Source organism: Chlamydomonas reinhardtii, chromosome 16 (assembly GCF_000002595.2).
Source record: "Chlamydomonas reinhardtii strain CC-503 cw92 mt+ chromosome 16, whole genome shotgun sequence".
NCBI classification, from domain to species: domain Eukaryota; kingdom Viridiplantae; phylum Chlorophyta; class Chlorophyceae; order Chlamydomonadales; family Chlamydomonadaceae; genus Chlamydomonas; species Chlamydomonas reinhardtii.
In genome coordinates, this window is record NC_057019.1 from 6,087,636 (window position 1) to 6,109,857 (window position 22,222).

General features: G+C 65.8%; 4 protein-coding genes across 5 annotated transcripts in view; 2 read left to right on the forward strand and 2 right to left on the reverse strand.

The window, feature by feature from the left end:
• Positions 1 to 50: 50 nt before the first annotated feature.
• On the forward strand, positions 51 to 6,688 carry CHLRE_16g675950v5 (uncharacterized protein). 2 transcript variants are annotated; one of them, XM_043071284.1, is made up of 11 exons: positions 51 to 155; positions 276 to 410; positions 500 to 734; positions 1,043 to 1,708; positions 1,896 to 3,053; positions 3,279 to 3,468; positions 3,895 to 3,964; positions 4,255 to 4,292; positions 4,575 to 4,662; positions 4,774 to 5,197; positions 5,499 to 6,688. In XM_043071284.1, exons 1-11 carry the CDS (start codon positions 111 to 113, stop codon positions 6,068 to 6,070), a joined length of 3,621 nt encoding a protein of 1,206 aa, XP_042916098.1. In that variant the 5' UTR covers positions 51 to 110; the 3' UTR covers positions 6,071 to 6,688. The 2 variants fall into 2 exon arrangements, with proteins under 2 accessions (XP_042916098.1, XP_042916097.1); XM_043071285.1 differs by having other exon boundaries at positions 4,575 to 4,650.
• Positions 6,689 to 6,714: 26 nt separating this feature from the next.
• CHLRE_16g675900v5 (uncharacterized protein) lies at positions 6,715 to 10,700 on the reverse strand. The gene is made up of 6 exons (XM_043071283.1): positions 10,495 to 10,700; positions 10,162 to 10,263; positions 9,855 to 9,998; positions 9,419 to 9,565; positions 9,146 to 9,292; positions 6,715 to 8,868 (listed from the first exon to the last, which is right to left on the reverse strand). Exons 1-6 carry the CDS (start codon positions 10,630 to 10,632, stop codon positions 7,612 to 7,614), a joined length of 1,935 nt encoding a protein of 644 aa, XP_042916099.1. The 5' UTR covers positions 10,633 to 10,700; the 3' UTR covers positions 6,715 to 7,611.
• A 110-nt stretch (positions 10,701 to 10,810) lies between these two features.
• On the forward strand, positions 10,811 to 20,962 carry CHLRE_16g675850v5 (uncharacterized protein). The gene is made up of 17 exons (XM_043071279.1): positions 10,811 to 11,257; positions 11,510 to 11,601; positions 11,916 to 12,036; positions 12,674 to 12,775; positions 12,967 to 13,073; positions 13,553 to 13,728; positions 14,052 to 14,154; positions 14,435 to 14,708; positions 14,859 to 15,094; positions 15,604 to 15,660; positions 16,013 to 16,331; positions 16,570 to 16,726; positions 17,096 to 17,261; positions 17,644 to 17,776; positions 19,018 to 19,174; positions 19,639 to 19,786; positions 20,074 to 20,962. The coding sequence occupies exons 1-17, from the start codon at positions 10,894 to 10,896 to the stop codon at positions 20,299 to 20,301; spliced, it is 2,940 nt and encodes a 979-aa protein (XP_042916100.1). The 5' UTR covers positions 10,811 to 10,893; the 3' UTR covers positions 20,302 to 20,962.
• Positions 20,963 to 21,014: 52 nt separating this feature from the next.
• The window catches only part of CHLRE_16g675851v5 (uncharacterized protein), a 4,376-nt gene continuing 3,168 nt past the window's right edge, over positions 21,015 to 22,222 (reverse strand). The window contains exons 4-5 of the mRNA XM_043071280.1: positions 21,812 to 22,033; positions 21,015 to 21,587 (exon numbers count right to left, since the gene is read on the reverse strand). Coding sequence (XP_042916101.1) covers positions 21,508 to 21,587; positions 21,812 to 22,033 — 302 coding nt within the window. The 3' untranslated portion in view covers positions 21,015 to 21,507. The remainder of the gene's footprint in view (positions 21,588 to 21,811; positions 22,034 to 22,222) is intronic.

The window sequence follows — 22,222 nt, forward strand, 5'->3', positions numbered from 1 at the left end:
ACGTATAGGCAGCGTAGTCTATTTGAACGAAGGCCCTGCTCACTATCAGTATCAACGAGGATGCCCGCTGCTCTCTGCGGCTAGACACAAGCTGCGACACAAGCAGCGCCATGGCGGGCAAGCGATTTACTCCAAGCGCTAAACTAGCTTCAAGGGTAAGCGGTGCGAGCGACTTCCCATCTTCCGAGCCAAAACCAGGTTGGGTTAGGCGGGAAAGTGTGCTTTGGCCGCGCATGACTTAGCTAATATCCTGCTTGGTCAAACATGGTTTGCAGCGTGTTCCGGAGGACTGGTCGAAGCACCAGGTCTTCGTGCTGCCCCATGACTTGGTCAAGCCGCACCTCTCAAAGGAGCCCAGCCGGAAACACCCCATAACTCTTACGGTTTTTTACCCGTCGTCTGATGGGAAGGTACGTTGGCCTCGACCTGCTTGACGTCGAGCAAGTCGATCAATTGCGCGTGCATGTTGCATCACGCTCACGCCCTGCATTCCCCGCAGCCGCCAGGAGCAAAAAGCACGCCAGCCAAATGCAAATACGCGCTGACGGAGGACGTGGGCGATGATGGGCAGCTGCAGGGCCGGTTTGACCTGGCGCCGGCTGCGAAAGCCACGCACGTTCTTACGGACGAGGGCGATGAGTTCGAGCTGTGGTGCTCCGGCGAGCCAGACCACTTCGTGGTCAAGGTGGTCAAGGAGACGTGCCCTGCCTGTGGGAAGGAGACGTCTGATAAAAGTGAGGACTGTTTGGCGGGGATGGGCCGGGGTGGCGGGGGCAGGAGGAGGGGGGCGGCCCAACCGCTGTCTGGGGTTGTGTCCCTTTGGCCCAGCGCGTTGGACGACACGTAGAGGGCTTAGATGAGTGGTATTTACCTTGGCGTGGATATTGGGGTCTGAAACTCCTCAAGTGTTCATGCATGCCGCCCCCGAGCCGGCCCACCAACCCACTCGCAGTCATCAACGCAGCCACACTCCAGCCGCATGCGGCTTCTTTCCCCCAAATACGCAACGCCCTCCACCCGCAACTCCTCCGTCTTGCCACAGAGTTTGGGCGCACCTACTTCTGTGAGGACTGCGACCGCAGCTGGCACCCCACCTGCTGCGGTTGGCCCGACCGCCGCCTCACCAAGGACGAGAGCTTTTACTGCACAGAGTGCCGCCCCGACTTCCCGCCGCCGCCCGCCAGGGCGCCGCCGGCCAAGCGGGCCCGAGGCCGCAGCGGCGCAGCGGCAGCAGCACCGAGGTCTGGCGGCCGCGCTGCGGCGCGCCCCACGCGCAGGACTGTGGCGGCCGGCGTGGCTGGTGGCGGCGCTGCCGGCGGCGGCGCCGCCAGCGCTGCGGCCCGGCAGGCGCAGCACGTCACGGACAACGACACCGACGGCTCCGACGCCGACAGCTCATCTGGGACAGAGGAGGAGGAGGAGGAGGAGGAGGAGGAGGAGGAGCAGGTGGAGGAGGAGGAGGAGGAGGAGGAGGAGGAGGAGGAGGAGGAGGAGGAGGAGGAGGAGGAGCAGGTGGAGCAGCAGCAGGGGGGCGCCACGAATGCGGCTGGCTCACTGCTGCCAGCGTCCGTGAACGGCGCCGCGGCGGCAGCGGCGGGCGCAGAGCAGGAGGAGGACGGGCAGGAGAGGCCGGGGCGGGCGGAGAGGCTGCGGCCGGCGAAGCGTGCACGGCAGACGGAGGCTGGCAGGGGCTCTGTCCGGGACGCAGGTGTGTACCGTGTTTGCATTGGTGCGGGCATACCGTACACGGCTCTCACGGTTTGGTTGGTTGGTTGTGGCGGCTGTAGAGTGTGCCCATTTGCATCCTGCCTACCGTGGCCACCCACGATGCCCCGGGCTGCGTACTTGAATGCGGGAGACCGCTAGCGCGTGACTTGCATGCTCCTGCTGCACAGGAGGCGCCATGAACGGCGGGGCCGCGGGCGCGGCAGGGCCGTCAGGTGCGGCGGCTGCGGGGGCGGCAGCGGGTGGTGAGCAGCCGGGCGTGCCGGACGGCGTGTTCGTCACGGGCCGGGAGGCGCGTCGGGCCAGACACACCAACGCGCGACAGCCGCTGCCTGCGGCAGCAAGTCCCGGCGCCGCCGCCGCCCCCGCCGGAGCTGGGTCAACCGCGGCGTCGCCCGCTCAGGTGCCGCTTCCGGCCCTGCCGCCCGGCGTGCGGCAGCAACAGCACCAGCAGCAACAACCGGCGGGGCGGCAGCGGCAGCTGCCGCCCATCTCCCAGCACCCGTTAGTACAGGCGCTGTCGCCGCCGGCACAGGCGCTGGCGGCGCCACAGCCCCTGCCTCAGCTACAGCCCCTGCCGGAGCTGCCGCCCTTGCCCGCCGACCCGAACCAAGAGCTGCTGCAGCCGCAGCCAGGGCAGCAGGCCGGCGATGCCGACGATGGTTACGAGCCGGAGGCCGACGCCGAGTTTGAGGCGTATGACGAGCTTGACGGAGACGCTGGCGAGGCTGATGAGGCTGAGGAAATGGAGGTGGAGCAGCAGGAGGAGGAGCAAGAGGAGCAGCAGGAGGAGGAGGAGCAAGTGGAGCAGCAGGAAGAGGAGCAGGAGGAGGAGGAGGAGCAGCAGCAGGAGGAGCAGCAGGAGGAGGAGCAGCAGGAGGACGGGCAAGCGGGGGAGGACGAGGCCGCGGGGCTGGTGCCCACGCCGCAGCGCGGTTCGGGCGCGGCAGCGGCCGCCGCTGCCAGCGACGGCGATGACCATCCGCTCCTCAGCACGCTGGTGCAGAGCGCGATCAACGAGTTCCCCATACCGCTAGGGCACGTGTTGCAGGGCCGGCAGCTGCCGGGCGGCTTCCAGCCCAACGACGCCAGCGGCATTCACGACGCGGTGCTTCGCGTGCTGGGCGTGAACCGGTCAGAGGCAGCTGGCGGCGCCGCCGCGGGCCCGAGCGGCAGCACCGGCCGCCGCCGCGCGGGCGGCCGCGCCGCGGCTGCGGCTGTGGCGCGGCAGCCGCTGCCGCGGCTGCGGGACCGGCTGCCTGGCCTGCCGGAGGGCATGCGGCAGGCGCTGGACGAACACCAGGCCGAGCTCGACGAGGAGCTGAAGGGTGGGTGGAGGGGCTTGGCTTGGTGGGTGGCTGGGTGGGCGGCTGGGTGGGTCGATTGGTAGGCGGGTGCGGGAATAGGCAGGGCCTTGCTGTTCTCCGGGGCACGTGGCGCCTGGTACATTCTGTGGTTCATATTTTGCGGCGTATGCCTCCTTGCGCCGTCGTTGGTCACTAGCTCCTCATTTTCGCCTGACCGTTACCATTCGCTACACCACCCCTATGCAGCCAACCACATCCACCACAGCGACACCTACCGCCGCGCCTCGCTCGCCTTCCTGCACCTGCTGGAGGCCGCGGCGACGGCGGTGGCGGACCAACAGTCGGAGGCGGCGGCGGGCGGCGCGAGCGCACTGCGCGAGCGCGCCGCCGCCGCCGCCGAGCTGAGGGCCATGCGGCAGCAGGTGGAGGACGCGAGGTGAGGCTGTGTGTGTATGTGTGTGTGTGTGTGCGTGTGTGTGTGTGTGTTAAAGAGCACAGGAAAACATAGCGCAAATGCAGTGTATGTGTATGTGTGTTTGTGGTCTTGGAAAGGGCTGGGGCGGTGTGTGGCGAGCGCTATGTGCTGATGTGGCACAGGCGTGCAGCCGGCCCGGCCTGGCATTGGGCGCCTGAGCGCCTCCCCCTGGTCAGGTATTGTTACAGGCCGCAGACCGGCTGCCCGTGCCCGCACATGCGTCACCGGTCTTCCCGCAAACTCCACCTGCCACCTCGTACCCCTGCCATTAAATTTGTGCATTGAACACTCGGTCTTGCATGGACGGCTGATCCCCCCTCGCTCTACTGCATTGGGTTCAGTTTTATTTGCTGGTATCTACAACCCCCCATACACACCTCCCTTCAGGGCGGCGGAGGGGCGCAAGCACGTGGAGCTGCTTGCGGCGCTAGCGGCGCAGCGGGCGGCGGAGGATGAGGTGAGGTGTCCGTCCCAGGGCTGACGATGTGGGCGGCAGTGTCGTGGGAAGCGCGAGGAGTTCAAGAGAGCTGCGAATTACTGCTTTAGTGACAGGCCATGGGCGATGCGGCATGTGGGCATGGTTGCGGGTCGGGACGTAGCCCCGGTGCGGCCGGGTCGGGACTGTGTCGGTTCGTTTTGGCAGTACAGCTACGCCGTCGCGTTACTCTGCACGTCCCAACAATTTTCACCCTGAAACGTTACCCATCTTTGTGTGCATGGTGCCGCGCCGCCGCTACCTCCCTGCAGGCGGCCAACCTGCGAGCGGCGCTGGCAGTGCTCACGGGGTGCGGCACGGCGGCGCGAGCGAATGCAGTGCAGTGCAGTGCGGGTGCACCGTCGTTGTGTACTGCCCACGTGTGCCTTACGTGTACCTTAACCACAGCTTGGGTAGCAAGTGTGTGTTGGGGGCATGCTTTACGACGCCCTGCGAGCCTACTCCCTCCAACCCCACCCAGAACGCATACGCGACCACGTTCAGCTGCTGAGCCTCGAGTTTCTCACCTAACACCGTCGCCTTTCACCTGCCGCCCGCTTTCCATGTCTGCGTACTCCTTCGCGTTCCACAGCGACGCCACCGGCGGCATTCCCGGCGCCGTACTGGCGCAGATGGGTCTGGCGGCGGCAGACGAGGAGGTCCGGACGGTGCGTGTTCAGGTGCGGCTGCCTGTTTGTGTCTGCTCTGGCTGTTGTGTTGGTTATGCCTCTGCACGCGCAGTGTTGGCCAACCCGCTCTCCCCTTTGCGCTGCTCTCGCAACACGCCGCAGCTGGCCAACCAAGTCGCCATCAGCGACACGCTGCGCACCTCCAACGAGCAGCTGCGCATACAGCTGCAGAACGCGTCGGCCGCGAGGGACGCCGCGCTAGCTGCGTCGGCGCGGGACCGCGCCGCGGCGCTGGCCGCGGAGCAGCGCGCCGCGGCGGTGCCGCACCCCACCGTGGAGGTGGCACAGGCCCGCGCCGCGGTGGCGCGCGCGGGGGCGTCTGCGGAGGTGGCGGTGGCGGAGAGCGCGCGGCTGCGGCTGGTGGCGCGCCAGACGGCGGAGGAGAACCTGAGGCTGCGGGCGGAGCTGAATGACTTGCAGGCGTTGCTGGCACGCGTGGCCGCGGCGCACCCGGACTCGGCGGTGACCATCGAGGCGGCGGAGCCGGGCCGCCGCGCCGCGTTGCAGGGCGCCGGGCTGGAGAATTGTGAGTTGGCGTGTGTCGCGGCGTGCGTGCTCATGTGTTTGGTGGTGTGTTGCATGTACGTGCGTGCGGTGGGTGGGTGTGCGTGCGGCTAGACGTGCTTGCTTGCACATGCGTGGGACGCTTCCGCGTCGCATGTGCACACCTCCGTGCGAATCAGCGTCGCGCCGCACACTGTGTACAGCGCTTTACTTTGGATCACCACCACCACCACCACCACCGTGAACCACCACCATCACAACCACCTCTCATGACCACCGCCGCAAGCCCCACCTTTACCCACCACCTTTTGCCACCACCGCAGACATAAACGGGGTGGAGGTGACCAACGCGCGGCTGCGGGAGGAGCTGTCGCGGCTAAGGGACGAGAACAACCGCCTCGCCGCAGCGCGCTACAACTGCACCACCGCGCTGGAGCGGGAGAGCGCCTACTGGATGAGCACTGCGGCGGATGCCATCCGCGGCCCGCGCGTACGCCCCGAACTGTGGGCGCAGCAGGCCATGCTGGGAGGAGCGGCCGCAGCTGAAGGAGCGGCGGCGGGTGCGGGCGGTGGTGGAGGAGTTGGAGCGGCAGAGGGCGCGGCAGCGGGAGCGCCAGCGGGTGGTGGTGGAGGGGCAGGGGCGGGCGTGGCAGCAGGGGCGGGCGTGGCAGCAGGGGCCGGCGTGGCAGCAGGGCCGGGGGCCGGCGTGGCAGCCGCGGCGGGTGGAGGTGGAGCAGTGGGAGGAGGAGCAGCGCCTGCGGGAGGCGCTGTGGATGCGCCGGGTGGCGAGGCAGCCGGCGATGGTGGTGACGGAGGGGGAGGCGGTGGGCGCGGGGCAGGAGGCGGGCGCGGGCGCAGTCGGGGACGTGGACGCGGGCGCGGGCGCGGCGGCTAAGCAGGTCCATAGAGGCGCCGGGGGAGCGATGAGCGGCCGGGAAGACAGGCTGCGCAGCGGTGGCGGGGCGCCCCGCTTTGATGGCAGTTCATGAAGCAGACTGCGCGAAATGGCCCATGACGTACAAGGTGTATCAGCGACTTCGCTCGTACACGGCATGGGCTGTCAAACAAACGTTTTGTTGCGAGTCGCACGTTGTCGATGTTATGGCGGTGCCAGCGGCGGGGTGTCGTGCATCCGGAGCTCAGGCTGGAGGGCTGCGGCTGTGCTCGCACGCTGCGTGTGCGCATGCACACGCACGCTGCCGGTGCCATGCAAGTGCAGGATGCGGCTGTGGTGTGTGTGAGCTGTGATGTGATGTGATGTGATGTGATGTGATGTGATGTGATGTGATGTGATGTGATGTGATGTGATGTGATGTGATGTGGGCTGCGACGCCCTGCGCACCGAATGGGTGTGACGTTGGAGCGCGCAGCTCGGGCTGGTTGAGGTTTGACGTTCCTTCGTACGTATCCGCGCCGTGCGCAGCTCAGCGCGTCATGTGCACTGGCCCCTAAATGCCCCTGTATCCCGATAGCGCTGTGTGGCTGAAGCCACATACTGTAAACTGCCTTGTTACAAGATCCATTCTGCTTGGTTCCGACTGATGTCCTAGTGAATGACGTACAGTGCATCTCATGAGCCTCAAAACGACGATGTGGGACGCGCCCCAACCTGGCCGCGGTGGCCCGGCATTGAGCTGTCCCTCGTGCCTACCGGTCAGCAGGCAGCCATGGCTTGCGCCTCCTCCCAAGTGCAAGACCACTACTAACACCATCAGGCCTGCCACACCGCTCACGACACGTGTGCATTCGTTCTTTCGCACTTGCCTAGCTGCACAGACGCACAGTGCCGGGCCGGATCTGCGTCTTGACAGGTGGCCTCACAGGCTAACACAACCCGCAACACCTCCGACACACATGGCCGCGCACCGCGTGACCGGTGACAACGCCCCTCACGCAGCCTATGATCCCTGCGACGTGCCCACGTCAACAGCAGGCTACTGCCGCCGCTCCACGCCTGGCACGCAAGCGACGCCTCCGCTCTCACTCCCAACCCCCTCCTCGACGTCGCACACCCCTCTCCTCGCCAAGCTCCTCGCCCCTCGTCGTACGCAGCTCTGGCTTGCAGCGGGCTTGCTGGGCTTGCTTCACGCCTGTCGCCTGCCACGCCGCCAATTTGGATTGAAACACTCGTGCGCGGCCATCAAGTCCTTCGGCCGGACGACACGCGCGCGTGCATTTCCCCGACTTGATTCCGCTTCCCCTGTTCCCCTGGTCCGTTTCCCGCTGAGAACCACTTCCCGCGGTGCGGTCGTCCAGTCAGGGCAGCGTTGCCGTGCAGATATGCAGTTGTGCTGGACGGCTGTGTGAAATAGCCTACGAGTGCTACCATACGTATAGATTACAGCGAGCAAGCGTGGAAAGTGAGGATGAACAGGAAGTGCGCTTGAATAAGCTGTTCCGCCGCCCTCCATCTGTTGTTCGTACACGTTCGCACTTCTACACCCGGTTCCAGAATGCCAACACATCCTCCACATTCTCCCCGCGCCGCAGCATCACAAACTCGTACGCCCCACACCGCCGCACGTCGCCACCCCACTCAGCCGGCAGCGCCAGCCCCCGCCCTCCACTTCGCCTCCCCTTACCCCCCGCGCCCGCGCCCGCGCCCTCCTCCACCGCCCCTCCCACTCTTTCACCCAACCCGCCCATCTCCACCTGCCCCTCCCCCACACCCCCTACCCCTACCTCTCCACCACCTCCGCCCCCCACAACCCTTCGGAACGCCCACACGGGCGGCGAGCAACGGCTGTTGTAGCGCGAGTGCATGCTCAGCGTGTAGGCTCCCACGTCTGGCACAAGCACCCAGTCGCCCGGTGCGGCGGCCGGCAGCGGCGCTGCCTCCGCCAGCTTGTCGCCCTGGAAACACAGCGGCCCCACCACGTCCGTAGGCGCCACGTCCCCATCATCACCGCCACCGCCGTCTTCACCAGCGCCACCATCAGCAACAACCGCGGCTCCAGCTGCTGCTCCTCCTGCTGCTGATGCCGGTGCTCGTGGTGGCGTGGAGGCGGCGGCGGCGCCGCCGCCCCCTCCACAGGCGGCGCCGCCGCGCGCCGGTGGCTGCTTGGGCTGCCCGGCCGCGTCGCACAGCTCCACGCGCACCGGCCACGTGTGCGGCAAATACACGGCACGCAGCAGCAGGTCGCCTCCCAGCCCCGACACCACCACCCGCCGTCCCCCGCACTGCTTGGTGTACTCCACCCGCCCCGCCGCGAATGCCGCCTTGGCGACCAGGCAGCGCCCGAACTCCGTCACAAGCTGCAGCGGCGGCAGCAGCACCTGCTGGCTACTGCTGCTGCTGCTACTGCCACTGGTGGCGGTGGGGAATAGGGACGGCACTCGCTGCTGCAGCAGGCGCGCGTAGCGGTCAAAGACGCTGACGGCGGCAGCCTCAGCGGCGGCTGCAGCCTCTGCGGGGGCTGCAGCACCCGCTGCTGCTGTCGCCCCCAGCAGCCACGACAGGTCGTCGGTGCCGTACATGACCGGCAGGCCGCCGCCAATGTCCAGGGCCAGCACCCGGCGCCGCCGCCGCTGCTCCTGCTGCTGTGCGGGAGTCGAAAGGCTGGGGCCGGCTGTAGCGGCTGTAGCCGCCTCGGCCGCCTGCTGTCCTGCCTCGGCCTGTGCCTGTGCCTCCACCTCCGCCGCCAGGGCTGCTACAGCCGCCACGCCCTCCACCGTGAGCTCCAGCGGCACGCCCTGTGCACAAAATCACACAAGCAAGCACCGGCGCGCCGTGAGACGCCGCACAGCGCATCAGCAAGGTGGCGCGCGACCCACAACCGGTGTTCCGCCTTGTCCCAGAACTTTCTCTCTCCCTCTCCCTCTCCCTCTCTCTCGTCGCCCCGACCCCCACCTCTCCCAGCTCTCCTATCCCTCCCGCAGCCGGCTTCGCGTTCCTAGCCTGGACTGGTTTGGGTCTGCATTCGACTCCCCTCCTTCCCGCCCCGCTCCAGCCCTGCCCGCCCGCCCGCACCTGCGAGCCCACGTGCAGGTGTAGGGCGTTGAGCCAGGGGTGGGCCCGGAACGCCGCCAGCAGCTGGGCGCGGCACTCCAGGAGCGGTATGCCGAACTTGGACACGCGGCCCGCAGTGGACAGCGCGGCAATGGAGCCCTCGCCCACCTGCGGCCCGGCGCATCGCGACCGACAGGGTGCTGGCGAACACTTGAAACATACGGTCTTGTCAAGCTGTCGAACCCATCACTGAACCACGCACACACATACACGCACCCACACACATGCACACACCTGCGGGTTGATGCGCAGGCCGATCAGCCGGGGGGTGGGCGGTGCCGCCAGGCGTGCCGCAGTCGCTGCTGTTGCTGCTGGCGGTGGCGGCGGCGGGTCCAGCAGTGAGGGGTCTTCCTGGATGAGCTGAGCCACTCGGTCCAATTCCTGAGGACAGCCGGGGAACGCCATGGATAGAGGCAGATGGGTGTGGTGACTGCGGCCGGTGGTATACTACCTCTGAATGTGCGGGCTAGCTACAACAGCCCTTGCGGCGGCGGACCTGCCCCTTGCAGCTCCTGACCATATCTAAAGGCTGACGTACACTGTACGGTGTGCGCAATTCCGCATGGACTACCGTAGCCCTCCTTTCCGACCAGCAGTGATAGACATGCCATACGCACACACTCTCTTTCCCCATGGGCCTTGTTTCCCCACATCCCCACCTCACACTGACCTGCAGGTTGTCGAGGTTGAGTCGTACGCCCGCCCGCAGCGCGAACCGCAGCTCGGCGGGGGTCTTGATGGGGCTGTCAAAAACGACACGGTCCGGCACGAACCCGCACGCCAGAGCCTGACGCAGCTCCCCATGCGAGGCCACCTGGGGCGAGCGTCGTCGGCGGTGGCGGTCGGGAGTGCCGCGGTGTGTGCGAAGGTGTGTATGTGCGTCCGCACAAATGACGCCTGTCCGACATGCTACCGTAAAGCTGTTATCTCACCAAGCGAACCCATTACACACACACACACACACGCCCCAGCCCCACCTCCGCGCCCAGGCCCGCCTCCCGCATGATTTGCAGCAGGCGGCCCACGGGGTTGGCCTTGATGGCGAAGGCGTGCAGCGTGCCGGGCGGGAAGGGCGCGCGCTGCGGCACGCGGAGTGCGTTGTGGCGGTGATGCGCGTCGCGCGTTCACGTGTGAGATCATGTGTAGGAGGAGACAAGGTGGGCTAGTGGCGTGGCGAGCTGTGTGTTCGTGTGTGGCTTGAGGTGGAGCGAATGACGGGCAACGGGTTGGAACCCGCGGTGGCGGGCGGGTGTCCCAGCCTCCGGGGCCCCGCGCCATCCCCCCCGACGGCGTGCTGCAACACCCTCCACCTTCAGGGCTGCTAGCGTCGCCGCGAGCAGGTCCAGGTCCATAAACATGGCCACGTCCTCGTCCTCATCTCCGCATTTGCCGACAAGCCCGCATGCTATGGCCGCACCAAGGACTTCCGCACGCGACTCGCGCGTCATTCCTATGTATGCGCCGTGATGAAGCTTGAACAAACACTATATGTATGTCAACAAACAAGATGAGGGGGTACAGTAATTAATAGCTTTTGGGCGGGGAGTCGCTGCATTGACAAATTGCATGATGCAACTTGCAGGTCAGGTTTTGACGCATCGCCGTTTTGCGAGCTTCAACCCAAGTATCTCACACGTAGCGGCACATCGCAGCTGACATGCAGCGCGGGCACGCGAAAGACTAGTCACTGCAAACTGCCTCTGAGGACCATGTCGTCGTTCTCTACGCTCCAGTCGCTGGGGCCAGTCCGTTCCGGGCACCAGATAGACACACAGAAACTAGAGTCATATCTCCGACAGCAGCTGCCTGAGCTCTTCCGTGGAGCAAATGCGTCCTCGGGCCTCGGCGTGCAGCAGTTCAGTCACGGCCAGAGCAACCCGACGTTCCTGGTGACAATCGGTCAAACCAAGTTGGTTCTGCGCAAGAAGCCGCCCGGCAAGCTGCTCGCGAGCGCGCACGCGGTGGAAAGGGAGCACGCGGTGCTCGCGGCGCTCTCCCCCTCCGGCTTCCCTGTGCCTCGCGCGGTGCACCTGTGCGCCGGCAACGAGCCGCTGGGCACTCCCTTCTATTTGAGTAAGCTATGCGTTGTATTATGGCGATAAGGGTATGATGGGGCATGTGAAGGGCGCTTACTGACGTGCAGTGCGGGTGCACCAACCCCTCTTGCAGCTCCATGTCGTCCCCGACGTAACTGCATGCACCCTGGAATGCCCGACCGCCCCTGCACCTCACATCACCCTGGAATGCCCCGCCTGCCCGTCCTTCCAACCTCCTCCCTCTCGTCCCCCCCGAACCCCGCCCCCGCCTCCCCGCCCCCTCCCGCAGTGGAGTGCGCCGAGGGCCGCGTGTTCCTGGATCCCAACCTGCCCGAGCTGGCGCCGGGGCAGCGCAGCGCCGTGTACAGACACATGGCGCAGGTGGGGCGCGTGGGGGGAGGGGGCAGTGGAGGGTGGGGCAGGGGTTTTGCGGGGGGTGGGGGAGGGGGTAGTGGAGGGTGGGGAGGGGGGAGGAGGCAGCGGGGTTGGAGACAAGGCTTGTCTGCACAGTCTCAAGGGCGGCACACAGGGATGCCAGAACGTGATGTGGGGATCGGGATGCAGGCGCGGGTGAAGGGGGTTGGGGCAAGGCTGGGTTCGATTCAGGTGGGAGTTTCCTCCGCCCTCCTCTTCCTCCACCTCCTCCTCCGCCTCCGCGCCGCCTGTCACGCGCCCCCCTGCCACCGCCCCCACAGGTGTTGGCCCGGCTGCACTCGCTGGACCCCTCCGGCCTGGGCCTGGCCCCCGGGTACGGCAATCCCGACCACTACTGCGCGCGGCAGCTGAGGAGGTGGTCGGAGCAGTACCGCGCCTCGGGTGGGTGGGGTATGTGTGTGTGTGTGGGGGGGGGGAGGGTGTTGTAAATACCAGCCCAAACCAAACCAAAACCAACGAAAACGGGGGGAGTGCAGGCAGAGGCGTTAGTTGCAAGCGATAATACTTATGGGATGTGGGGTGAAGGACAGATGGTGGGTGGGTGATGGCGGGTGGGGGCGCTGTGGTGGGGGCGCTGTGGTGGGGGCCGTGGGGGCACTTGGGGCCGTGGGTGCACTAGGTGGGTGTTGGGTGGGGTGTGGAGTGCAGGTGGCGGCGGGATGGGTCGGGAGTTGTGGGTCTCGGGTTGGCGGGGAGCCAAAGGGGCGGGGCGCCGGGCGGACGCCGAGTTGCATGCGCTGAACGCGTGCCCCCTCCCCGCAACGGCAGCAGCCTGCAAACTGATGGTTCGGCGGCAAAGTAAGTCGTTTTGACCACATCGCCCTCACCTCCACCCCTCCTTCCCCTCACCCCCCGCCCCCTAATTTACCCCGCGGCTTGTACCCATTGTACCTGGCTACATGTTCGCTGTTTCTCAAGCAGTCTTGAATGTAACTCCCTCACCTCCCTCCCTTCTTCCCCTCACCTCCCCCTATCTACCCGTTCATCTCACCCCACCTCACCTCCCTCCACCCCGCAGTGCCGCAGCCCATGCCCGAGGTGCTCCGCCTGATGGACTGGCTGGGGGCCCACGTGCCGCCCGGGGACGCCCGGCCCACACGGCCCGCGGTGGTGCACGGAGGTGGGGTTGGTGGGGTTGGCGGCCCCACGATTGGTGCATGCGGGCACAGATGTGTGCGTGCGGGCATGTGCGTGTGCGCGTGTCTGCGTGTGCCTGTGCGTGTGCCTGCTCTGTGTATCCGTCTCTCTTGCTCGCTCTCCCACACACACACACACGGCAATACTCGATGTCCCTTTGTTACATTCACGCAGACTACCGCCTCGACAACATCGTGTTCCGGCCCGACCCCAGCGGCTCCTTCACTCCCCTGGCGGTGCTGGACTGGGAGCTCAGCACGCTGGGCAACCCCTGGGCCGATGTGAGTGAGGGGAGGGGAAGAGGGGAAGGGGGAGGAGAGGAGGGAAAGGGGAAGGGGAACGGGGCTGGCGTGGGCGGGGCGGGGCAAAAGGACAAGGGGAGCGGCGTTTGTGTGTGTGTGTGTGTGTGTGTGTGTGTGTGTGTGTGTGTGTGTGTGTGTGTGTGTGTGTGTCTGGGGGGGGGGATTGGTGGGGCCCGTGCACCTGGGGCCTGGAGGCAAGGTCATGGCGAAGCATGGGCATGTGGATGCTGGCAGTGCGTGTCCGGGCCTACGAGGGGCACCACCTGGCAACACGGCTGCTCCCCCACACATGTACTACATACCCACATGCCCGCTGCCGCCCCCGCCGCACCCACCCGCACTAACCCGTCTCTCCCCTCCCCTCTCCCCTGGCAACAACTTCACATCTTGATCCATCATTATTGTAACCTCCCTTCCCTCCGCCCACCGCCCCCACCTACCCCGCCTCCCCCCTGCAGGTGGCCTACAACTGCCTGCCCTACCACCTGCCGCCGCACATCACAGTGCTGCAGCGCCTGCGCCGAGGGGCGGCAGGGGCGGGCGGGGCGGGCGGGGCGGGAGGGGCAGGCGGCGGCGGCGGCGACACGGGGCCGCTGCCGGCGGGTGTGCCCAACGAGCAGGAGTACCTGGGCTGGTGCGTGGGAGGGCTGGTGGGTTGCAAGGATTGGTACAGAGAAGTGGGGGTTGTAACTGCCAGCCTAAAATAAACCAGGGGGGATGGGATGGTTGTAGATACCGAAGTAACCCATTGCAATAGAACGAAGAGAAAGAAGTAAAGGGGAGGGCTGGAGAGTGGGTTGGTGGGAGTGCAGGTGACAGGGCGAGTGACTCTGACACCCAGGGCAACCGCCTGATGACGTCGACACCTTCAGACGCCGTACCGTGCACGCGCCCAACCACCCAAGCAAGCAACCAGCAAACAAACAAATCGACTGACACATCTGATGCCGTGTGCAGGTACTGCGCGGCCGCGGGCGTGGCGCCGCCTCCCGCCGGCGACTGGGCGTTCTACCTGGCTCTGTCGCTGTTCCGGCTGCTCGCCATTCTGGCGGGGGTGCAGGTGGGGGCGTCAGAGGGTGTGTTTCGTTGTGATGTCTTTTTGGGGGGAGAGGTATACGTCCATGGGCGATTCAAGGAAAAGGTAGTGCTCAGAGGATTGGAAAAAGAGAACCTCTTCATAACGGCGGGCGGGTGGGTGTGCGAAGGGAGGTGAGTGTGCCGTCCGCCGCTCGCCGCCGCCGCTTCTGCGCCTCCTACTGCTCCCTCACAGAGCCTCACCGTTCATCGCCTTGCACACCCCACCCGACGCACCCCAACCCACCCCACCCCACCCTGTGCAGGCTCGCGCCAAGCAGGGCAACGCCTCCTCCGCCAACGCCGCCCGCGTGGCCTCAGACGAGGTCCTGAGGGCGCTGGCGGAGTCGGCCCTGGCCATCATTCACCGCGCCGACGGCAGCAACAGCGGCAGCAGCAGCAGCGGCGGCAGCAGCAGCAGCGGCAGTAGCAGCAGTAGCAGCGGCTGCGCCTGCCGCAGCCCCTCCTGCACCTGCGAGCGGGAGGGCAAGCCCGCGGGCGGGCCGAGCCGCACGTGCGCCTGCAGCGGCTGCACCAGCGGTACGACAAGAGCGGGCGGCGGCCAGATCGGCGCCTGCAGTGCACATGAATTCTAGTGTAAAATGTATAATCAGGCCTAATAAACCCAGAGCACCTCATCAAACTTGCCCATTACATTGTTTCACCACCTGGTATACGCACGCAATGCAGGCCCGGCGCCACCTGCGGCCGCCGCCACCACCAGCACCACCGCCCCCGCCAGCACCACCAGCACCACCAGCACCACCACCGCCACCACCGCCTCCGCCCCTGCCGCCGCCGCGGCGGGCGGGCTGCTGGGTCTGTCGCCTCGGGCCGCGGAGCTGCGCCTGCGCCTGGCGGCGTTTATGGAGGAGCACGTGTACCCGGCGGAGGAGGCGCTGGAGGCCAGGGCCATGGGACCCGAGGTGGGTGTGGGAAGAGGGTGGGTCGGGCTGCGAGGTTGCAAGGCCATGCGAAAGGTAGGTTGATGTGGGGTGGGGTGAGGGGGGCGCGTGGTGGGGCGGTTGTGGTGGTAGGGTGGTGGTGGCACGAAGGCAGGAGCGGCGCTGGGATGTGGCTGGGGAGGGCCTTGTGGGAGGGCAGAGCACGTGGCATGCGCACACCAGTGGTGGCTACATGGCTGCGGCACGCGACCCCGCAAGCGGCACTGGGTGGGCGCCGGCGGGCTGCTGCTGCTGCGGGTGCCGCCCCGATCCCCGGTCCCCGCCGTCCTCCTTTGCTTGCCCTGATGCCCTGAGACCCCCGACACGTGCGCGCCCGCATCCTAACGTCACCGCACCGCATCGCAATCCTCCGCCCCCGGCCTTCCCTGGTGTGATCTTTGATACCGGTTGCATGAATGTACCGTCTACCACTTCCTTAGCTAATTATGAATGTACCCCCCCCCCCCTTCCCTGTGTGTGCCTGTGCGCAGTCCACCCGCTGGACCATCCACCCGCTGATGGAGGAGCTCAAGACGCGGGCCAAGAAGGTGCGCGCGAGGGCGTCCCGCAGGCAGCATGGGGGCGTGAGGCAGCACGGGGGCGTGAGGCAGCATGAAACCGTGGCGGCGGGACCACGTGGGGCGAGTGCTGGTGCCCGTTTCCCCTGCACGCCCCTACACCGCATCACCTGGATTACGGCGTCTCCTGCGCTGTCCTCCACTCCGCCTCTGCCGCCGCCCCTGCTCCACTTGTAGCTTTCACCACCATGGTCGCACCCCCCCTGGCTGCAACTTGGCTTCTCCACAATTAATAATGAACGCAACCCGCCCCCCCAGCGCCGATTCAATTACTCCGTTCCCCAGATGAACGACTCCCTCCCCCTCGCCCGCCCCTCCGCAGGCCGGCCTGTGGAACCTGTGGCTCCCCGCCCCCATCGCCGCCAACCTGGGCTGGCTTCGGGACGAGCTGCTCGCCTCCGCCTCCGCCTCCACCCCCACCTCCACCCCCACCTCCACCTCCACCCCCACTCCGGGGGCGCAGCCGGCGTCCGCCGCTGCCGCCGCCGCAGCTGCTGCTGACGAGCTGGAGGCGGCGGCTGTGGACGCGGGCGTGCTGCTGGGTGCGGGCCTGTCCAACCTGGACTACGGCCACCTGTGTGAGCTCATGGGGCGCAGCGCATGGGCCCCCGAGGTCTTCAACTGCTCCGCGCCCGACACAGGTGAGGGCAAGGGTGGGAGTGGGGGGAGGGGTGAATACCAGCCCAACTCCAACCAAACTAGGTCAATAGGCGAGCGGAGGCAGAGGCGACGGGCGGGGGTAGGACTACGGCTGGGTCTGGTCTGGGTCTTTTCGAGGTTAGGTTAGGGCCGAGCTATTGGGCGTGCGGCACATGACCTACCGTGCCGTACGCACGCTCCCTCCTTCCCCCCTCCATCCCCAAACTCGCTCCCCGCCAGGCAACATGGAGGTGCTGGCCAAGTACGGCACCCGCGAGCAGCAGCGCGCCTGGCTGCTGCCGCTGCTGCGCGGCCGCATCCGCTCCTGCTTCGCCATGACTGAGAAGGCCGTGGCCAGCAGCGACGCCACCAACATCACAGCCACCATCGCGCGCAGGTGTGTGTGATGGTGCGCGCGTGCTGTGTGTGTGTGTGTGTATGTGCGTGTGTGTGTGCGTGTGTGTGTGTGTGTGTGTGTGTGTGTGTGTGTGTGTGTGTGTGTGTGTGTGTGTGTGCGTGTGAGATACGGTGTGTGTGATACGGTGTGTGTGATACGGTGTGTGAGATGGTGTGGCATCTGCCTGTGCGCCGCGGGCTTGTAGTCGGAGCTCGTGTTGGTTACTGGGGTGAGGTGCGTATGGTTGCGTATTGCGGAAAATCCCTGCATGCGCCGGCGCCACGTGACCACGTGACCCACCTATTGGGCCTTTGCAAACAACCCCCCACCCCACCCTTCAACCCAACCTCCAACCCCCAATCCCCCCAGCCCCTGCGGCGGCTCCTACACGGTGTCGGGCGTCAAGTGGTGGACCAGCGGCGCCTGCGACCCGCGCTGCCGCATCGCCATCTTCATGGGCAAGACCGACGCCGCGGCGGCGCCGCACCGGCAGCAGTCCATGGTGCTCGTGCCCATGGACGCACCCGGCGTCAAGGTGAGAGGCGCGATATTGTGTAAGTTAGTTTGTTTCATGTTTGTTGGGAGTTACAGAGCTGTGGGTGTGATGGTTGCAGCTGTGTGGATGTTAGCTCTGGCTTCAGGTGGGGGCCAGTACCGGGTGCATGGTGTGGGCCGCGCGCAACGCGAGGTGGCCCATGAGTGCATGAGGGATCCAACCGCAGCAGAAAGCTGCCGGGCCCGCTCGTTTTCTCCCTGGCGCGGCATCGCTCCTGCCCCAACACAAGCACCGACCCTACGCCGTTTGCTGTGCTGGGGTACACTTCAAACACACACACACACACGCACACACACACACACAGGTGCATCGCATACACTGTCTTTGCGCCATGTTTTCCTTGTGCTTTTTAAACACGCAGGTGGTTCGGCCCATGCTGGTGTTTGGCTACGACGACGCGCCGCACGGCCACGCCGAGGTGCACTTCACGCACGTCACGGTGCCGGCCGCCAACCTCATCCTGGGCGAGGGCCGCGGCTTCGAGATCGCACAGGGTGAGCACGGCTCTCTGACCCATGGGCATCAGGAACGGCAGCAGCACCGACGTTTGCGTCCCCGCTTGTGCTGCTGCTGCTGCTGCTGCTGCTGCTGCTGCTGCTGCTGCTGCTGCTGCTGGTGATAAGCTCTGAGTGTGGGGCAAAAGTTGAAGTGCACACCGTAGAAGTCCAGTCAGTATCAAGGATCATTCAGGATGCAAGAAACACGCATTTCGTTCGGAGGTGTGCATCAGCAGTCAGTCAGGAAAGTCGGAGTGGGTTGGGGAGGCGGTACAAGGTGACAGCGTCACGCCACATAGACGAAACACGACACGCACACGAGACCCAACACGTACACCACGCGACACCGGACACACGTAAAGAGCAAGGCACGCCACGACGCGTTTCGGCCTTGCCAGGGCCTCATCAGGTGGCTTTAGCGTGGAACGAGACACGCGGGCACGGTCAGGTCTATCGGCGCCAAGTGCATCGTCGGGCGGAGTCGCCACGCTAGCACGCGTCACCACAACCCGATAGGAGTATAGCGAAGCCATATGCCAAAGTCGGTGAAGCCGGCAGTGCCCAGTTTGGCGGGATGATCGCAAGGTTCGCCACCAGCGTAAGCAGATGCCTTAGTTAAGATGGAGTATATGTGTTCGTAAGCGGTATCATAGCGCTTAGTTAAATATGAGGTTGCGAAAGCACCCGCGAGCGAGTGAGTGCGTAATCTTTGAGCGGATGTACAGTTTGCGTGGCTTTCGATTATAGTTGATACAACATGTCACATGTTGCAAATTTATAGCATTGCGGGATCTTCATGCGGGGTTTGCATCAGCGCGATCAAGTACGGAGACACCGAGAAACAGGGAGACAGAGCATGAGGGCTTGCATGATACTGTGATGCAGCGCGCATGCAATAAGTCACACGCCATGACTTACTGCTGCTGCTGCTGCTGCTGCTGCTGCTGCTGCTGCTGCTGCTGCTGCTGCTGCTGCTGCTGCTGCTGCTGCTGCTGCTGCTGCTGCTGCCCAAGCACACGCCACGCCGCCTGCCACCCCCCTGCTCCAAGTCAAGCCCGCCCCTGCTTGCTCCTCCATGTCGCCCCCTGCCACCTCCTCGTCTACCATTCTTTCTACCGAAATCCTTAACCCACACCCGCACCCACTTCTACCCACACATCCACCCACCCACCCGCTTTTACCCACACCCGCCCCACTCGCCCCCACCCACACCCGCACCCACCCGCCCACCCACGCAGGCCGCCTGGGCCCGGGCCGCCTGCACCACTGCATGCGGCTGGTGGGCGCGGGCGAGCGGGCCATTGAGCTCATGGCGCGGCGGGGAGCGGAGCGGCGCGTGTTCGGCGGGCCGCTGGCGGCGCAGGGCGCCTTCCGAGCGCAGCTGGCCAAGTGCAGGTCGGGGCGGAGGGCGGCGGCGACCTGGGGTGGGGGTTGTAACTACGTTTGGGGGGTGTAAATACCAGCCCAAACGTAACCAAATCAAGCCAAATTAGCGGAGCACAGGCAGAGGCGACAACTGCAAGCGAGGGGGGGGGAGTGATAGGTGACATAGGCCCGAGCTCACAATGAGGTGGCGGGGCAGAGGCAGGGTGGCCGCCCGCAGGCTGCCCACACGCCGCCATGGGGCGCGGCGCGCAGTGGGGCGAGGCGCGCACTGCGTGACAAGGCCCTGCTGCATGACTCCGCGCCCCGTTCACAACGGACGGCCCCACATTGACAGCAAGCTTCCTCGCACCACCTCGGTCTCCTCCCACCTGCACTCACATCTACAAACTGCTGCACACACACACACACACACACACACACTTATACACACTTATACACACTTGCACACACACTGCACCCCTGCACCGTCACAGGATCGACGTGGACGGCGCCCGGCTGCTGGTGCTGGCGGCGGCGGACGCGCTGGACCGGCACGGCTTCAAGGGCGCGGCGGCGGCCATCGGCGCCGCCAAAGTGGCGGCGCCCAACGCCGTGCTGCGGGTGCTGGATGCCGCTATCCAGGTGGGTTTGGGTGGGGCTGGGATGGGGTGGGATGGGTTGCGATGTATTGCGTTGGGTGTGTGTGGGTGGATAGGCTTGCGTGCGCGTGGGTGGCTGCAGGGGTTGGCCGCAGATGTGGCGTGTCAATGTGGAGGGCTGCAGCCTGGCAGCTGTGTGGCGCGAGCCCTCCCACATTTGCTTGAGCGCCAGGCCGCCATGGTCGCAGTGAAATGGCCGCCGAATATCCCGTCGGCCTCGGCGCCCGTCTGGTTCCCCCCTGTCCTCCCACCCATCCATCCCCACTACAGGCGCACGGCGGCGCGGGTGTGAGCCAGGACTTTGTGCTGGCGCGGCTGTGGACGGCGGCGCGCACCCTGCGCATCGCCGACGGCCCGGACGAGGTGCACCTGGGCACCATTGCCAAGCTGGAGATGAAGCGCCTGGGGCTGCTGCCGGGAGCGGGAGGAGCAGGGGGAGGAGGAGCAGGAGGAGGTGGAGGAGGGGGAGGGGGAGGGAAGCAGCGGTCCAAGCTGTGAGAGGGATCGCGGTGGTGTTCGCGGGGGGTGGGGTGGGTGGAGGCGGGCTGGGGACGGTGGGACTGGAGTTTTGTTTTGTGGGTATGGGAGGGCAGGTACGGTGGTGCGGCGGTCAGGGCCGTTAAGGCTGGGGCTGTGGGGCATGGCCGTGTGTGTTGAACTGAGGGGCTGATGAGCTGTGCGTGAGGACTGAGGAGGGCCGCTCATGCTGGGGGCGTACGTAAGAGCACCGGGAGGGGGGGGCAGCAGGATGCAGTAGCGCGGGGCCGCAGAGCAGCAGAGCGGAAAGGACCAGGGAGGCGGGGCGGGGTCAAGTGATGGGAGAAGCGGCTGATTCTAGGATGCGAAGCGCGAGGTGTGTGCTTGGTACATACCGAGATACCGAGATACAGAGTTGCCGAGATCAAAGTCTTGCAAGAGGGGAGCAAGGCGATGTGGGGTTGGACGGCAGGTGGAGGCTGACAATAAGATGTACGGCACATCATCGAGGCCGGTAGGTTGCGCGACCATTCCTTTGGAGAGAACTGACGGTATGGATGCGGCGGTGAAACGCGGAGACGCGGAGAGACGCGGCCATTCCGTCATTCCGTGTTACACCACGCACGCACGTGCACAACTTACACATGCACAATTTGATTATTTGCATCCCTCACATACTCGAGCATGCCACCGACGACGCGCAGCACGGCGGATGATGCAGTTCAGTCCGGTGTCGTCCACGGGTGTCGTCCTTGCATCCAATCAACCCGTACTCCCCTGGCACCTTGCGTAGCACGTGCCGACGTGCCGTGCACTCCCACAACGGGCTCATTGAGATCAAAATTCTTCCCAGTAACGACAACCAATGCGCCAGTATTCAAATCTCCAAACATTCCCAGCTCCCCACAGTAGCATGCACCGCATAAGTGCATCCGGTGCGCGTGCACCTTACTCAGTGTCACAATGCGCTACAATCGCTCGAATCGTATCACAGAATTTAAAACTCTGCCGGTTTGGATCCAGCATCTCACTCGTTGCTCACCAATCAAGTGCAACGACGTTCCTCTGCCGCTGCTTGCCGAATGGACTCCCCGTCAGCCAGCAGCCCCCCTGCCGGCGGCGCCACCAGCACGTGCACCACACCATCACCACCGTGCCCACCACCAGCCGCAAGGCCTGCAGCACGCCAGCCAGGAGCCCAGGACCCTGCGGATCCCGCTCAGCCATCTACTTGGGTGGGCGCCATGCCTTGTGCTGGTCGGTGATGGGCATCTCGCGGACGGCCTCAGCTACCACCTCGTACACGTCTGCGGGCGCCGTGACACACATTCCAAGCCGCAATCTAAGAAAGATTTTCACGGTAAGTTGGATACATGAGAATCATGAACCCCATGCGTGCGGCATCGACGGCGCCCTCCACGGCGGTGCGTGCACGGGGCATGTGCGCAGTCAACGTATGTGTACGCCCACCCCCGACCTGTCCCGCACCCGTGCCGCACCCGTGCCCACGCCTCAAATGCCGCAGCCCCACCTTTGGCGCCCTGCCGGCCCGCCGTGCGCGCTTTGAGCGCCTGGCGATACGCCGGGTCCTTGAGCTGGTCTGGGTCGATGCGAGGCAGCTTACGCAGCTGCGCCGCCATGGAGCACAGAGCTGAGCTGGCGGCGGCGCCGCCGCCACCACCCGTGCCTGCCGCCCACTCCGAAGCCTGGGGCTGCGACTGCGGGGATGAGGATGACGGGCCTTTGCCCTTGCCTGTAGGCGGGTGCCGGGTGGTGGATGGGTCGAGGGCGCGACGTGAGGAAGGAACGCAGCGCGCACGGGGTGATGTTGTGTGGCTTGCATGGGAGGCATGCGTTGAAGCAGACAGCACGGGCGAGCCGTTCCCAGCCGGCAGGCAGCAGCCCCCCGTTTCCCACGTAGGCTCTTGCACCCACCCACCCA